General features: G+C 38.6%; 1 protein-coding gene and 1 pseudogene across 1 annotated transcript; both read left to right on the top strand.

The window, feature by feature from the left end:
• Positions 1 to 5,572: 5,572 nt before the first annotated feature.
• LOC135193923 (uncharacterized) lies at positions 5,573 to 14,505 on the top strand (annotated as a pseudogene).
• Positions 14,506 to 14,971: 466 nt separating this feature from the next.
• Positions 14,972 to 17,028, top strand: LOC113403547 (proteoglycan 4-like). The gene is made up of 2 exons (XM_064218404.1): positions 14,972 to 16,591; positions 17,002 to 17,028. The coding sequence occupies exons 1-2, from the start codon at positions 14,972 to 14,974 to the stop codon at positions 17,026 to 17,028; spliced, it is 1,647 nt and encodes a 548-aa protein (XP_064074474.1).
• The last annotated feature ends 1,328 nt before the right edge of the window (positions 17,029 to 18,356 follow it).

Raw genomic sequence — 18,356 nt, forward strand, 5'->3', positions numbered from 1 at the left:
CGGCGGTCGAACAGGAAAGAGAAGAGGCGGAACTATACACTCGCTACAGAGAGGCGAAGAGCGCACTCCAGCTGGCCATCGCCCAGGCCAACGGCGAGTTACTGGAGACTCTGGACCTAGATCCATGGGGACGCCCCTACCTGATGGTGAGGGGCAAGTTGCGCCAGTGGGCTCCCCCACTGTCCCGGAGTCTCCAGCCACAGCTGCTGGAGGTAGTGGTGAGTGTATTGTTTCCAACAAGACCGGAGCACACACCACCGGCTATGGTTCCGCCTCGGAATGCGCCCGACGCGGAAGACGACGACGACGACGTGCCCGAAGTGACCCTGGTGGAGATGAGAGTCGCGGCGGCCCGCATCAAGAACACCGCCCCAGGCCCCGACGGCATTCCAGGCCGTGCATGGGTCCTCGCCATGAGGCACCTCGGGCCACGACTATCTGGGCTCCTGAGCGCCTGTCTGGAGCGAGGCCAGTTTCCAAGCCGATGGAAGACGGGGAAACTGGTCTTGATCAGGAAGGAGGGGCGGCCCGCGGACTCACCATCTGCGTACCGACCGATCGTGTTGCTGGACGAGGTGTGTAAGATGTTCGAGCGAATCATCGCCAGTCGCCTCGTTCAGCACATGACCAGGGTGAAAAAAAAAAAAAAAAGGCTCAAAATCATAGTCTAATATTTTATCATTATTAAGAACTTCTTCTTGCTTCCGTTGCCGTCTTCCATAAGAATTAAAAGTTTCGATATCTTGGCGGTTTGTTAAACGTCATCTGGCAATCTATACGATTTCTTATGTACCTCATTGGTATGACCCATGAATATAGCTAGCTGCTCCTTATCATTTTCAGACATGCTAAATATTTGTGATAAGGTAGCCAAGTGTTTTCGAAGTCTCGTAGCCGAGATTGCTTTTGGGTTTTTGGCACCAGATAATCAAGCATGCCTTTCGAAAACTTTGTAGCCATAAATGGTGTTTTCATAACCTGGATTACCAAACAAAAATTGATATGGTGTAGCAGTAAAAAAATATCTCTAACCGACAATAATAGTTTTATGTCATCTTGAACCTCTTGACTAAACAGAACGGGTACTCCACGACCACGTTTCCCCCAACTCTCTTAAATTTCTTTACGAGAATCCGCTCAGAGGCAGTAAGCGCACGATCAAATTCTTCATACTTATCAGATGCATTATTTTCACTTTCTAAATAGTCGTACAATGTAATCCTTTGTAATTCTCCAGGCCTGCGTCTGATCAACAATAAAACTCTACAATACACAGTTTCTAAAAGTTCTATGTATGTTGCAATATTATGTAAGCTTTCTTTAATTTTTTTAGCCGCTTCCATAGATCTTTTATTTAGGTATTCTTTTAGAATTTTCAAATCATTTGCTAAAGGAACAATAGTCACTTTGCTCCATTTTTTTTTTTGTTTAGATCTGTCGCAGCTTGACTAGATATATCATATTTCCAGTTTGATTGTATGAGTTGTAAATCTTTAAAATCTGGTGGTTTTTAAATCTGCTTCTATTTTACCGGTATCAACATCCATATAAGGTTCTTGTTTTATAATTGCTATATGGCACCACTGTTTTAAAGTGGTTGACATATTCATTGCGAACGTAGGTGTTTCAAATATATCTTTTTCGCTGCATATTTTCCTAATACTTTGGTTGCCTCATCAATAATATCGTAATGGTTTGGTCGAAGGACACAAAACAAGTCACTGATGGATGGGTCAATCTTTTTTATTTCAATTAATAATTTTGCTAGCTCTCTCATTTTTCTAGACACAACGTTTGCAAAATGCTTTTCTCGATGAGTTTTCAAATATTGAGACCCGAAAGCACATATAAGATAATTTGTTTTTGCAACAAGTGATGTCTGTCTGCCCTCATTCGGGGAAATACTGTTTCTTTAAGCTTTTATCTATTTTTAAATGCCGTATTAGTAGATTTTGAGCTTCTGATTGAACATTTTTACTTGACTTATTACCAGTGCATTATAATAGCTGTAGTAATCGTAATATTGTATCAATTAATAATTACAATAAAACCAATTACCTTATCAAAATCAAAATATACTTTATTCAAGTAGGCTTTTACAAGCACTTTTGATTCGTCATTTAACAAACTATTTAAAGTAAAGCTACCACCGGTTCGGAATGTAGATTCTACCGAGAAGAACCGGCAAGAAACTCAGTAGCTACTCTTTTTCAATATCCAAAAATACAGTCATTTTAGTTAAATACAATTATACGTATCGGTACCATATCGAGTTTTAAAATTAAAGGCTACAACTTTTTTTTTTTTTTTATTGGTTCATAAAACTGGTTACAATCCTTAAAATGTTAAACTTAATATAAACATGGACTTAAAGCGAAACTAGGCATTTATATAAAAATATATAACTAAAAATAATAATACAACTGCAATAATAAAATAAGAGAGAAAAAATACTTAGCTAAATATTTACAATGTAAGAATTTGTTTTTTAAAAGAGGCTAAAGAACCACAGAATATATCACACTCATTTAAGTGGGCATTTATTGTTGAACAAATGCGATACAAGGGCGCGTGTTGGAATATATTCGTTCGACATGTGGGTAAACTAAAGGTTGTTCTGTTATGTAGCCTACTACTGGGGCGGTGTACACTAAATTTAAGGCGCTCAAGCAGATCTGGTGACTCAATATAATTATGAATAATTTTATATAAAAATAATATGTCAATAAATTTTCGACGGTCACTCAGAGACTTCATGTGATAAAATTGAAATCTAGACTCATATGAATCCAAAGTCTGACACCTATGACCCGTATATGCTAGATGATACAAAAAACGTTTTTGCACAGATTCTAATCTCATTGAATGAATATTATAGTTAGGATTCCAAACAGTGCTGCAATATTCTATGATGCTTCGTACCAAAGAGTTATATACCGTAATAATTAGATGAGGATCATTAAAAAGTTTCATTTGGCGATTTATGAAACCTGATAGTTTAGAAGCTCTTTTGATTATGCTGTCAATATGATCACGAAAAGATAGGGTATGATCAAATAATACACCTAAATCTTTGATAACATATACTTGTTTAAGTGGAAATTTATTGATGTAATAAGTTTTATCAATTACATTTTTTTTCTTTGAAAATCTGATAAAAACACATTTATCAGTATTTAACGCTATTAAATTGTTTTTACACCATAGTTCAATATTTTCGAGATCTTTTTGTAATATCAACGGATCTTTGTCGTCATGAATTACACGATATACTTTTAGGTCATCAGCGTAAAATTTGAATTTAGAATTAATAACATAACTGAGATCGTTTATAAATATTAAGAAAAATATAGGCCCCAAGTGGGAACCTTGTGGAACCCTACATGGGACGTGAAGAATATCGGACTTAACTCCAACTTTGCGGTAAAGAGACTGATTTAGATGGAAGTTGCAAAAACGTATCAACACATTTGGGAACACTGTTGTTAAAGCCTTTACGGCCGCTTGTTTCATATCCAACATCACCTATTCTGGATTCAGCTCCTGCTTAGCTTCTTTCAGTTTGCTGAACAATTCTTCATACACTACTGCGCTTTTTCCGGGCAACAATGCGAACACTAATGGGACGATCTTTGTGTCCACTAGAGCGTGAATTGAATAAAGTTGAGAGAACAGGGACGAACATGCTCCTATTGTGCCATCAACTAACCAATGTTTTGTGCCAGCCAATTGTCTTAGGTGTTCAACGGTTCCGAAGATGAGCATTCTGTCATAAACTGCCCCTTTGTTATAAATCAGAAAGTCGTGATTTTGACGTGACGTTAAATCTTCCGTTGCTGCGTGCCGAATATTCCGAATTGTTCTCCCCAAAGACCTCATTGACGGCATGTGAGCAGCTACACTGTCATGTATTTGAGAGGATTTAGAAGCGATTATCACATGTGGACTTTCCGAAGTTTCCAGCGCAGTCGTTTTCATTTCGTTTCTAAGTTCGATTGCCTTAACTTTTGCAGCTTCAGCGCTGTGATTGTGGCTTGATTCTTTGACAACTTCCTCATTTCTATTTGTTATTATTCGGGCAGTCCAATTCTTTTTCTTTTTACCGTACTCAACACATTTCCAATAAACATTGCCATTTTCTTCGTTGTTACTGTCTTTGTTGAAGAGATATCCTTTCCATAATAATTGTGGCTTCCCTTTTTCACTTAAAACAAATTGTGCCATCGTCGCGTGTTTTAGTGTCATCCGAGTCGATTGGATGTGAATAATATGGAATATGGATACAAATTTTGCACAGAAATGATCAGCAATCTTTTACAATGTCGAAATCTTAGAAATGGTCAGCCAACGTTTACAACCTATAGTACCCGTCACGAGAAGCTATAAATTATGTAAACAAACATCTTTTACTAAGTAAATATTTTATACTGCGAGATAATAATAAATTGACCATATTCAATCGACATGAAATATAGACGGGTTATATGAAAGTAACAACCTATTTAATTTAGTCGGATCATATTTTAACGACGTAAAGCGCTATCGTTTGTATTTTTTGGTACCGGAACGCGTCCGTCGCAGGGATTGTAAACTATCGGGACGCCATTTTGAAATAAACGCGTCATTCGAGTTTCGAATGCGTACGAGTTTGTTTCATTGCTTTGCCTATATCGCGGATCCGGTTGTTATTGTTAATTTTGTTATTGTTTCGTTATCACTTTTTTATTGTTGTTGTAATTGTTGCGTTAATTTTATTTGTTATTACGTATAATGGAGCCAGTAGCCAGTACATCTAAGGAAATAAATTCGCCACGAAAAAAACGTCAAAAGGTGCGTAATACAATTTATCTAAAATATATAATAAGTAAAAAGAAAGAGTTGTTTGTTCAAACGCGCTAATCTTTGGAAACTTAAGGTTAATATTAGAAGTAGGTTTTAAATTGTGAAGTAATTGGTTAGGTTAATTGGTATACCTGGAGATATAGCTTGAGCTTCGTGTGACAAGTGACTACAGGTGATTACAGGTGACGAGCTTTACGGCTAATGAGAAAAATATGGTGTTCAACGTATATAAGTACGTGAAAGAAAATTGGCCATCGAATGAATATCCCTACAAAACCGAAATAAATAAAAAAAGCATCGATTTTGGGAATTTGCATAGCATCTGTGTATAATATATTAAAAGAATATAAATCAGAAGAGGGAATAAAATCACCTATCAAGTCTAAAGACAGGCCTAAAGGGCAATGTCCATTTTTGGCCTAGCGTGAACAAGCTGCTATCAAAAAAACAAGTTTATGAAAAAAAAAATATTTTTTTTTAGCTAGCCATTCAAATTCACATTCAAATTCACCACATGAGGTAATTATTCTTTATATTATTGTAGCGGTACATTTATTGTAAATATATAATTTAATATAAATAAAATTATATTTACATATATATTATAAAACTAGTTAAGATTATATTATAGAAGTTTATATAATAATAAAATAAAATAAAATATATTATAAAAATAAATAAATTATGTACGCGCGGGCACGCGAACGCAATTTTATATATATGTAACGTCATGCGTGAAGCTCGCTGCGTTCGGGCCGATGCGCGTGCGTTGCATTGTCGGCCGCAGTCGCCAGTCCGCTACTAATCGCTGTCTACGCGACACTATTGCCGGATGCTTGTGTGTTTATAGTTACGTACGAGTTATAAGTGCTATTAATTTATGTTTTCGCTTTCTCACGCTTTCCTCTTTCATTATTCACCTTCTATCAGTGTTCTTACTATCACTCTGACTGTACTCTTAACTTTCATACTGTGCTTGTGCTTATTGTATGAATAAACTGTGGTGTGTTATTACTTCGTTTTATTACGGACCATCTACTCTATTCACACTACGCTTCATTATATTATCATAATTCTTAATTTAAAGTTGCCTTATATGTTAATTTAATTTACTCATACTTATATTACTTTACGTTGTTTTACTTAAGCAGATCTGATCGAATCTGTCATCCCTGCTGGCAGAGAGCTGACCGAGCTACAACACATGCTGCAGATCCTCTACGCTCAAATGATGGGACCACAGTAAACTTACCTTTGTACTCAAGAGCAGTAGACACTCAAAGTCATTGTTTTTTCTCTGAGTGTCATTCATCACAAAGATTATCTGTTCCCAAGTGGCTGAGGGTAAAGTTATTTATTGATTATAAGTATTATGTACCGTTAAATTGTAGGATTTGCTCATTTCATTTACACAACGATAATTGGGATGATCTAACTAATAATCCTCAACCGTTACACAGCTTCACTGTAGATCATATCCAAGATTTTGCTTCCTTTGTTAATGAGAGACGTCTAATATTAGATTTTGTAGACATAAATAGCATGTCTGATGATTTGCTTCATTACTGGATTGGATTGAGTAAAAACCAATTTGAACAGCTTTACTCTCAGCTACCAAGCTTAATAAATGTACATAATGGCAAATTGGCACTTGGTGCATATTTAATTAAATTACGGACAGGAGATAGTGATCAAAGAATTTGTACACTCCTTAATATACCTAGATCAACCTAAGGGTTGAACTAGGCTAACCTAACCTTATAAGTAAGGCTTATGGGAAAAGCAAGGGATATATTATACAATGACTTTGTGACAAGAAACTTGGGCATAAATAATATTACTCGAACAAATATCTCCGAGAGGAATTTAATTATTCCGATTGGTTTGTTTGGTGGAAATGAAAGGAAACCGATTGTAATCATAGACGGTACATATTTGTTTATACAAAAAAGTTCTAACTATATGTACCAAAATTATACTTACTCTTTGCATAAGTATAGGAACCTTATAAAGCCATTTTTAATTGTATGTTCTGATGGATATATTGTCGATGTACTAGGCCCCTATCCAGCTACAACATCAGATGCTAATATAATGTCCAATGAATTTAGTAGCGAAACCAGGCCATTGCGCCAATATTTTCAACAAGGAGATGTTTTATATTGGATAGGGGTTTTCGAGATTCTGTGCCGTTGTTGCAAAGCTGTAATTATTCTGTCCACATGCCTGCATCCTCACAGGCTGGAGAAACACAGTTATCTACTATTTCTGCTAATAGATCGAGATCTGTCACTGTATGTAGATGGGTGGTGGAAGCTGTAAATGGAATATTTAAACAGTCATTTAAACTACTCAGACATGAATTTTTCAATCGTGCTTCCCAACATGCAATGACAGATTTCCGTATTGCTGCAGCTATTATTAATAAGTTTCACCAGAGAGTTGTAGATAGAGAGGATGCACAGCAAATCCTGAATATAATAAATGAAAAGATGTTTACTCCTAACACATTAGCTGACTTTGTTATCGAAAATAATTTAAATAGAAGGCGGGCAGATTTTCAACCTATAAATGTAAACATGGACAGTTTCATATTTCCAAGAATATAATATAATGATCTTATATTAATTGCATGTGGAACATACCAACTGTTAGGGCTGTTACCCGGTAGTATTATGGTACTGTGAGACTTCAAAATAAAACCACCGAGTATGTACTGCTGGTCAGATAGTGTAATTGTTCTCACTTTATGAAATTACAAAAATTGTATTGTACTTTAGAAAAAACATTTCTATAGCGCGATGTAAAATACATCTAACGCCATCTATTGACGAAATAATAAACTGAATGATTATTTGGCATAATGTTATTCGATCTTGAACATACCGCCCACCAAGGACGTTACTGAAGGAACGTCCTTCCGAGTTTACTTAAAAGTTGTACACATATAATAAGAAACCAGATAAAATATTTTGTTGAATACAATAATATACTGGTTTGAACTAAACTTAAAACTGAACAATAATAACTTAAAAATACTAAGTACCTTAAATTAAATAACAATAAAACATAAAATAAAACTATACTTAAGCTAGGTACATTTAAAGTAATAACATTTAGCAATAGTAAATATTATTTGGTCTCCCTATCTAATACAATTACATTTGTCCTAAGAATAATGAAAAACAACAATAATAATACAAAAGTTGAACTAAAACACATGAATATAATATGATCTAATCACACAAACAAAAAATTAAACATTCTTTTGTTCGGTAATTGGTAAAATGCAAATTTTAGACGTTGGTCTTTTAATTGTATTGGACTTAGTGCGTACTGTGACTACACGGGTAATATTATCACTACCAGGATGTTTATGTAATATACGACCTAACAACCAACGGCTTGGAGGTAAATTATCTTCCTTTATCAGAACTATGTCACCAACTGATGGTTCAGGAACTTGACAAGACCATTTATACCGGTTCATCAAATTAGACAGGTATTCGTTTGACCAACGTTTCCAAAACGATTGAACCATTCTCTGAACAAATTGCCAACGCGATAAGTGGTTCAACCCTGAACTTTCAAATTGATTATCGGGTACATTCAGTAACGGTTCGCCAATTAGGAAATGTCCAGGTGTTAAAGGTAATGCTTCACCAGGATCAGCGACATGAATAACACTCATGGGTCGCGAATTCAAACAAGCTTCCACTTGGGTCAGAAGCGTGGTCATTTCCTCGAATGTAAGGGTCGAGTCACCTATGACTCTTTTTAAGTGAAATTTTGTTGATTTCACCCCTGCTTCCCACAGTCCGCCGAAATTGGGACTGTGCGGAGGAATGAAGTGCCACTCCGTACCATTCGATTCTAAATGCTCTGCTATAGATGGTTGAATTGATACTAATTCCTGTAACTCTCTTGCGGCACCGACAAAAGTGGTACCGTTATCGCTCCACAACTTAGCACAGTGACCTCGTCTAGACACGAAACGTCTGAAAGCTGCCAAAAATGCCTGCGTGTTCATGTCACTGACTACTTCTAAATGTAAAGCACGAGTAACCATGCATATAAAAAGACATATATAGCCTTTGTACGAACGGTGCCCACGACCCTTCGTTGTTCTAAGATTTATGGGTCCCGCGTAATCTACACCACTATGTAAAAATGGACGAGCTGGAGTACATCTAACGGACGGTAATGAACCCATAAATTGATTATTTATATTTGCTCTTTGCTTAGCACACTTAACACACTTGTATATGTGGTGTTTGGCTAAGTTTCTAATTCCTATTATCCAGTAGGCTGTCCTCAAAAAATTTATCATCAACTGAAGACCTCCGTGCAGCGTTTTGACATGAGCATCTACTATTATAAGTCGAGTCACTGGACTACAGCGTGGTAGTACAATCGGATGTTTGGTCTGTTCACTCAACTGAGCTTTCTCCAATCTGCCTCTAACTCTTATTATTCCTTTATTATCAAGGTAAGGACAAAGTGACTTCAATACACTTGATTTTATTTGTAAATAGCCTTTATCCTGTAATTGTGTATATTCCTTTGTAAATATTTCCTTTTGTGTTTGTCTTATACAACATTCCAGCGCAGCATCTAATTCTACCTTTTGTAAATACATTCCACGATATATTTTGTTATTTTTCAGGAATCTTCGATAATATGCAACAACTTTCATTAACGTTTTTAATGTAGAATACCTTTCGAAAATTGAATTATTTGGAACAACCGTTACATAAGATTTAACGCACTCTTCTAAATCCAAGTTTAATTTGTCTAAATTATTTGGTCTGTTATAGGATATATTGTCCTTTTTCAAGAATGATGGTCCTGAAAACCATAAATCACAGGTGAGAAGTGATTTCGGCGGTATTCCCCTAGATGCACAGTCTGCGGGGTTGTCCTTTGTCGAAACATGAAACCATTGAGATGCTTTCATGTTCGTTAGTATTTCAGATGTTCGATTAGCTACAAACGTTTTCCATCTACTTGGGTGGTCGTTTATCCAGGCTAGTACAACTGTGGAATCGGTCCATGCTTTAATTTGATCTTTGGGAATACTCAAGATATTAGCTGTTTCGATCAAAAGTTGTGACAGAAGAACTGCTCCACACAACTCTAGCCGTGGAATACTAATTTGTTTTACAGGAGCTACTCTGGTTTTTGCAACAATAAGTGTCACGTGTATTTTACCTTCAAGGTCAATGGTCCACAAATAAATCACGGCTGAGTAAGCTGTCTTCGAAGCATTACTAAATCCATGCAGTTCCAGCTTCTGATTCAATGTAGTGCCTATCCAACGAGGTATGCGTACGTCGGTAAGTAGTGACAGTTGCTCTCGATAGTCAATCCACTCCTTCACTAACTCCACGTTTAGTTCTTCATCCCAACTAACGCCGGTAAGCCATAACTTTTGTATGAATACCTTTGCTAGTACTATACTTGGGGCTATCCAACCCAAAGGATCAAATAGCCGTGCTATATTTGAAATGATTGATCTTTTAGTTGCAGGTGCAGTCGTCAGCGGCGGGAGATTAACTAAGTACTGGAAGGTGTCTTGGCTGCGGTTCCAGGTAAGTCCTAATATTTTTATTGTACTATCTATCTTGATTTCTACTTCTTTTACTTCTTCGTGTGATATTTCTTTAACCTTGTCTATGTTGTCCATATAAATTATGTCCTTGTTTGTTCTATTTATATATAATTGTCCTTGATCTTTCTCATTCTCCATTTCCTTAATTTCTTTTATTAATTCCTGATTATTAGAATTCCATTTTTGCAATTTAAATCCACCTTTACCTAATAATTCTGTTATTTGTGTATATATTTCTAATCCTTGATCCACTTCGTAACACCCTGTCATAAGATCATCCATATAGAAACAATTGAGTACTTTATCTTTTGCAAGTGGATAGTTGTCTCCTTCATCAAAAGCAACTTGGTGTAACGTCCGAACGGCTTGATAAGGTGCAGAAGCTGTACCAAAGGTGACTGTCGTTAGTTCATAGTCAACAATTTCTTTTTCCGGACAATCACGCCAAAGTATGCGTTGAAACATTGCATCTCCTTCAGCAATTCGGACTTGACGATACATTTTAATTATATCTGCTACCAGTGCTATGGGATACAATCGCCATCTTAATATGGTGTGCCTTAAGTCAGCTTGCAATTTCGGCCCTACCATAAGATTATCATTTAAAGAAACTCCGTTACTGTTCTTCTGAGATGCATTAAAAACTACTCGAACTTTTGTAGTAGTTTTATCGTCGCGTACAACCGCCTGATGAGGTAAGTAAAAAGCTTTATCTTTCTTCATATCATCTTTTGCTATTGGTCTCATGTGTCCTAATGATAAATATTCTTGTATAACCTCTACGTACTTTTCTTTTAGTTCTTTATTATTTCCTAATCTTTTTTCTAATGACTTAAATCTTTTTTCAGCTATATCTCGTGAATTTCCAGACATGCATAGTGTATTCTCTTCACGAAAAGGTAACCTAACAATATATCTCCCACTTTCATCTCTTCTAGTAGTTAGACTATAGAACTCTTCACATGCTTTCTCTTCCGGTGTAAGTATTTGCTTTGTACTAGTTTGTTCTTCTAATTCCCAAAATCTTTTTAAAATATCATCTTCTTTATCTACCTGAGCATGTAATACATTGATAACCTTTGACCTCTCTTTATCTTCGTTATCCACAACACCCGAGATGACCCATCCTAAGGTAGTATTTTGGGCGATTAAATTGCAGGCAGGATTTTTTATTATTCCCTCAGTAATGATGTGGCTGTAAACGTCAGCACCTAATAAAATATCAATTTTATTGGAGGTGTGGAATCCTGGATCTGCAAGACACAGGTTTGTGACACTTAGCCAATTTAAGTTAGTGTTGACGCTACGTTCAGGTAAGTAGGATGTTATTTTGTTTAACACGTATGCCTTCACCGTAAACACGAAGTCGAAATTCACTCTTGATCTTATATTTAAATGTACCATAGACCTAGCAATGGTTGAACTATTTTCACCAAATCCTGATATAACTCCTTGTATAGGTGTCTTTTTTAGACTAAGAAATTGAACTGCTGCTTCGGTTATAAAACAAGCTTGGGAGCCCTGATCAAGTAAGGCACGGATGGGATGATATTCGCCATTCTTCGACTCGACTTTGATTAGCGCTGTGGCTAATAAAACCTGTCTTGGCTTTGACACCCTTCCTGTCGACAAGCACGAAACTATCGGAGGAGAACTAATTGAGGAATTAACATTTTCTATCGTAGGCTTCACTGATGTGGTTTGCTCTGATTGAGGATTAAAATGAAGAAGCGAGTGATGGCGCTTCCGACAAACTCTACAAGTGGTAACCTTTTTGCAATCATATACGGTGTGATTACTACCTAAACAATTAAAGCAGATTCGGTTCTTCATCACAAACTCTCGTCTACCTTCAACAGGCTGTTTAGTAAACTTCTTGCAAAAACAAAGTTTGTGCGGTTCTGAGCAGTATTCATAGCGCATACTTGATGAGTTAGTGGCTAACATTACCTTTGCACCATGAGAATTGTTAAAGTTATAATTTTTATTTACCTGCTGAGCCATCGATACCTTTGGTTCTAAAAATTCTAAAGCACGGAAACGATTTTCAATAAACAGTTTGAATTGTTCAAAGGTTGGCAAATCGTTATTGGAATCGCTGGCGCAAACATTTAATTCCCATTGTTTACGAGTTTCACTATCTAGTTTTAGAGTAACAATGTGTATGATAATAATATCCCATGTATTTACGTTAATATTTAAGTTTCTAAGTGCATGTAAACAATCACATGTGGTATCTAACAATTCTTTCAACGATGAAGCTGACTCGACATTTATTCGTTTTTGACCAAACAATCTTTTTAAAATACAATTAGTCAGATATTTCTTGTTATTATATCGTTTTTCTAATTGAGCCCAGCACTCACTATAGTTAGCGGAAGTTATTGGAGTGTGGCGAATGAGCTGTTCAGCTTCACCAGAAAGGTGACTTTTCAAATAATGCATTTTTTGTACATTATCTAATGAATCATTTTTGTGCACTAAAGATGTAAAAAGATCATGAAATGTTGTCCATTCCCCGTATTGACCAGAAAATATAGGGATGGCGATCTTTGGTAGTTTAACAAAAAGAGTAACTGGCTTCGACATACCTGAAGTGTTTTCATTTTGTACTGATCCCTTTGTTGAACAGATTTTGTTAAGCGTTGTTTTCATAAGACTTTTATAAACTATATAAGTATTCTCAACATCATCATATATATCACCTACCATTTGTTCTATGTCCTCCAATTAAAATCTTTCATATAATTTAGTATTATTCTCTTTAAATATAGACCAATCCGTTTCTAACAATTCTTGCTTGGTTTCAATATATTCTACTGTTAGTCTATCTTTACTACATTTTTTAAAGTTAATTAGACCTTTCTTCATTACATTTTGCGAATCTTTTAAAACATTTATTAAACCTTCCATTTTTAAAATATTCAAATTATGAATTAAGATAATTTAAAAGTAAGAATTTTTTTTTTTTTTCAAATCAAATCTCTAAAATTTTACAAGTGTTTTGAATTTTTTTTCGAAATCGGGCATAGGTTCCCCGTTCCTTCGTTTTTTTATAAATTATTCTAAGTCCTTAACTAACATGCTTAAAATTATAAAGTAAATCTAAATTAATCAATAAATTTTCTAAGTTTAAAATTCTTCGTAAATTTTCAAAGTTCAAAATTTCTTCAAATTGAAATATTATTAGAAATTCAAATTTCAAAAGAAAGCTAACTTTTTCACTTTTGATTATTCACCAATAAATATTCAAAATAATGTACTCACAGGATTGCACTTCACACAAACACAATTTGATGACCTGGTGTAAGTGGCGCCCTCTGTAGGTGGCGACACTTTGAACTAATCCGCTGCAGTTGCTCCGTCCGCCCACCAATGCACGGCTGGGGTCCCGCTGCTGCGGCCTCTGATGCGTGTTTCCTTACTGCAGCAATCCACTGCGGAGACACGGGAGAAGCGGCTTCACGAAGGACTAATGTTGGTGCTGTTACCCGGTAGTATTGGTACTGTGAGACTTCAAAATAACACCACCGAGTATGTACTGCTGGTCAGATAGTGTAATTGTTCTCACTTTATGAAATTACAAAAATTGTATTGTACTTTAGAAAAAACATTTCTATAGCGCGATGTAAAATACATCTAACGCCATCTATTGACGAAATAATAAACTGAATGATTATTTGGCATAATGTTATTCGATCTTGAACACCAACTAAAACAAGCTTGTTCGTATTATGGGGAGCACATAAGAGGCGATGGTTCATATACTATTGAAGTATGTAGAAATATAGCCAGCGACCAAATTGGTTGACTACCCGATTCCTTTGGCCAACTGCAGATTATTGCGTGGAAAAATACAAAGCCTGCATGTAAGGCGAAAAATATATTTTATATATATATTATATGAAAATAATCACAATGGTAAGGAAGCTATAAAATAATATTATTGTAATTGCATGGTTGGCCGAAGGACAGTGGGTTGCTGCGCTCATATAATGACTATTTTATGGTTTTTAAGTTGGGCAAGGTATCAGGAAGGAAGTACATTTTAAAAAATTTTTTCGTGTTTTCCTCGCGGAAAAAATCTCCATAAATATTACTTTGCGCTCTTAATTGCTCCCTGCATTTGTTATTTTCTAAACTTTTAATTTCACCTGTTTTTACCTGTTTTTTCTTGCTTTTTTCGATGTTTTCCCAGTTTTTCCTCCACAGTAAATCCATCTGCTGTCCTACCTCTTTCCGTTGTTCGGCGCGACTGTGGGGCCCTCTGTCCTGCATCCGTCGACGCATCACACTCCCGGATCGGCCTCTCCGTTCCGGAGATATTCTGAAAAAACCGAAAATTTGCCCTGTTATATATATATAGAACAGAGAGGGTCAATTTTTAAACAAAAAATTTTTATCGACCGACCTGATAGCCCGGGCTCTGAGGATCACAAATGATGCCTTAGAGCCACCCTCAGCCACGTACTTCCTGAGGCAAGCCGCTTTCCTTGGCTGCTTACGGCTAACAAAACCATGGACTCCGATATGGAGACTGCGTCGGACGCCTCGGTCCGGCTTGAAAATCGCGCCGAATCCGACTCGGGCTCGGATACGGCGAGACCCGCTACCGACCGCCGCGGCAACAGTAAGAAGAACGGGCTCAGCCGTGCAAGGGCTGACTTAAAAAATAAAGAGGAGGAAGATAGGGAGCTCGCCTTCGAGCGGACCCTGCGCAGTCGAGCCTTCAAAAAGGTGCCGGCTGCGGCGCCGGTGGTCGAAGAGCCGACCCCACCGAAAAAAGATCCGGCCAACCTTAATGCCGAGGAGCTCCGCGCGGAGGCTGGAAGGTGTGCGACCGAGATAAGAGAGGTCGCATTAAAATCCTCCAATTTAAAAGGAGGATTTATCAAGAGGCTGAAAGACGCAGCGGCCTCTCTAGAGGGTGTGGTCGAGGCCCTCGCCTCTCGGACGGAGGCTGACGAGAGCAGGAGGCTCAGGGCGGACAACAACCGCCTGCACAGAGAGGTCGAAAACCTCAAGGCGGAACTTAAAGCCCACCGCCGTGAGTACGCGGAGACGCGTTCCACGTTGGTAGCGGCAAACGAGACGTCCAACACCCCGCAAAGTGCTCCTTCGATGAAAGAGCTGAAGGACTTCATCGTCACGTCGATCGGCGCGGCGATGAAGGACCAACTGGCGGGCCTGGAGGAGCGCCTCCCTGCGAGGATGCAGCGACCTCCCTCTGCGGCGGATAAACCGCAGCCGTCGCAGGAACCACCGCCAGCTACCTCAACGGCCCGCCAGGACGGAGGAGCCTCAGCCAGGCCTAGGAAGGCGGCTCCACTAACCGCTCAGACCGCGCCCACCGCTTGCCCACCGAGCGCACCGGCACCGGCGACGTCCCAAACGCCACCGAACCAGGAGACGTCCTGGTCCACGGTGGTGAGAAAGGGTAAGAAGGGGAGCAAGACCGCCCCTTCTGCTGCTAAAGCACCGCCGAAAACGCCCCAGCCAGCCAAGACGAAACTGGCTACCCCTCGATCGGCTGCAATCGTTCTCACGTTGCAGCCGGAAGCAGTAGGGAAGGGTATCACCTACGCGCAGGTCCTGGAGAGAGCGGAACAAAATGTCAAGCTCCAGGACCTCGGGATCAGCGGTGGGCTGAAGGTGCGACGCACGGCGACCGGGGCCAGGGTTCTCGAGTTGCCGAGAGCCCAAGCGGAGCAGGCCGAGAGGTTGGCGGAGAAGCTCCGCACAGTGCTCGACGGGGTCGCAGAAGTAGTGCGGCCAGTTAAGAAGGCCGACCTGAAGGTGACGGGGCTCGACGACTCCGTCACCTCGGAGAAACTGGCCGCGGCGATCGCGCGCGCAGGTGACTGCTCCGCCGAGTCGGTGAAGTGCGGCGTGATGCAGCGCGGACCCGGCTACATGGGGATGGTCCGCGTCACCTGCCCCCTCACGGCAGCGAAGAAGCTGGCCGCTGCCGGTCGCCTCCTCGTCGGGTGGAGCTCGGCCAAGGTGGCCGTCGTGGAGCAGCGCCCTATGCGCTGCTTTAAATGTATGGGCCTTGGCCATACGAGGGCGCTCTGCCCGTCGAAGGCGGAGAGGGGAGGCCTGTGCTACCGCTGTGGCTCGGACGGCCACAAGTCAGCGGTATGCACCACCACCGCTGGTTTTTTAGTGGGTAAACCCGGCGTACCTGGGCGCACTCGGCGTCCAGGGCTCCGGGGAGTCCCACCCCCCCCCCCCCCACCTTCCATCACGTGGGGGAAGCGCGTAACGCGTTTTTCCAGCGAGAAAAAAAAAAAAGAAAAAAAAAAGGTATCAGGAACACATTTCACCATCTGCCCAATTTCTTGAACACATTAATAACATATGATGTCTCAGAATAAAAATAAATCATAAAAAATGTTGTTTTATTTCGCTTTAACCTGTTTTTCCTCACATGACAAAAATCTCTTTTTAAACATTTTGATACAAAATTAAGTTCATATTCTCATTATTACTAGTTAGTGCTTTTAAACTAATTACAAAAAATATGATAAAATGTCTGTTCACGTCAGGCCAAAGTCCCCATACTAAGTGGATAATCTCCTTTATAACATGGACGAAACTTCACTATCTACAGTTCACAAGCCTCCCAAAGTTATTTCTCAAAGGGGAAAACACCAAGTGGGTGCGATCACAAGTGGAGAAAGAGGCTTGACCACAACAGGCATATGCGCCATGAATGCAGCGAGTGAATTTATACCACCCATGTTAATATTTAAGCGCAGCAGACTGAACGATGCGTTAAAAAAAGGAGCTCCACCAAATACAGCATTCGGTTGCTCAAAAAATGGATGGATCACATCAGAACTTTTTGTTCAATGGCTTCAACATTTCATCAAATGTAAGAGATTAGAAAAAAATGATCAAATACAAATTTTGCTTTTACTAGATGGTCATAGCACACATACGAAAAACTTAGAAGCGATTCAGTTGGCTCGTGATAATGGTATAATTATGCTTTCTTTCCCTGCTCACATGACTCATCGCCTACAACCGTTGGACAGATCATTCTTCAAATCATTGAAAAGCAATTATAATGAAGTCGCATCTTCGTGGCTCAGCTCAAATCCTGGTAATGTCATAAAATAAACCAACGTCTCAGAGTTGCTTGGAAAAGCATACCCTAGGTCGGTTCGTATGGATATAGCGCTAAATGGTTTCAAAGCAACAGGGCTTTGGCCTTGTGATAGGAAAGTTATTAAAGAAGAGGATTTCGTAGCGTCTTTAAACATCTCTGATCCATCGAATCAAGAAGTCGGCGATCAAAGTGACTCAACTATGACGCCAACGATATTAAGGTCACCAATACCGGTTGTATCTCCACCAAAATATTCATCGCAGTTACTACCAAAAATTACAACGCCACCTCTATCACCTAGAGTTTCAACACCACCCATTATTCAACCTGTACCTACCACAATATCACAAGTCTCTTCACACAATAACCATCAACTTATTAAGTCTCAATTGAATATTTTATCACCTGTGCCTTGCATAAAAACAGTAATTAGAAAAATGAATAAAGGTACTAAGCCAACAAAAGTATTAACTTCCAGTCTCTACAAAAATGAAATAGAAGCCAAAGAAAACATAAATAAAAAGAAAAATCCTAAACTAGATTTTAAAAAAGCCAAAAAAAGAAATAAATAAAACAAGAGAAAAAAAGAATACAGGTGAAATATGCAAGAAAAACAAAAGAATAAAAGAATCGTGGTTATGTAAACTATGTAAGGAAGATCGTGAAGAAAACATGATACAATGTACAAAATGTAGAGGTTGGATACATGATCTATGTGCTAGCGTTGAAAGCAAATTAAAAAAATATATTTGTGACATCTGTGTTCAATAATGTTCTTATTAAGCATTA

The sequence above is a fragment of the Vanessa tameamea genome, chromosome 22 (genome assembly GCF_037043105.1).
Source record: "Vanessa tameamea isolate UH-Manoa-2023 chromosome 22, ilVanTame1 primary haplotype, whole genome shotgun sequence".
Lineage (NCBI taxonomy): Eukaryota > Metazoa > Arthropoda > Insecta > Lepidoptera > Nymphalidae > Vanessa > Vanessa tameamea.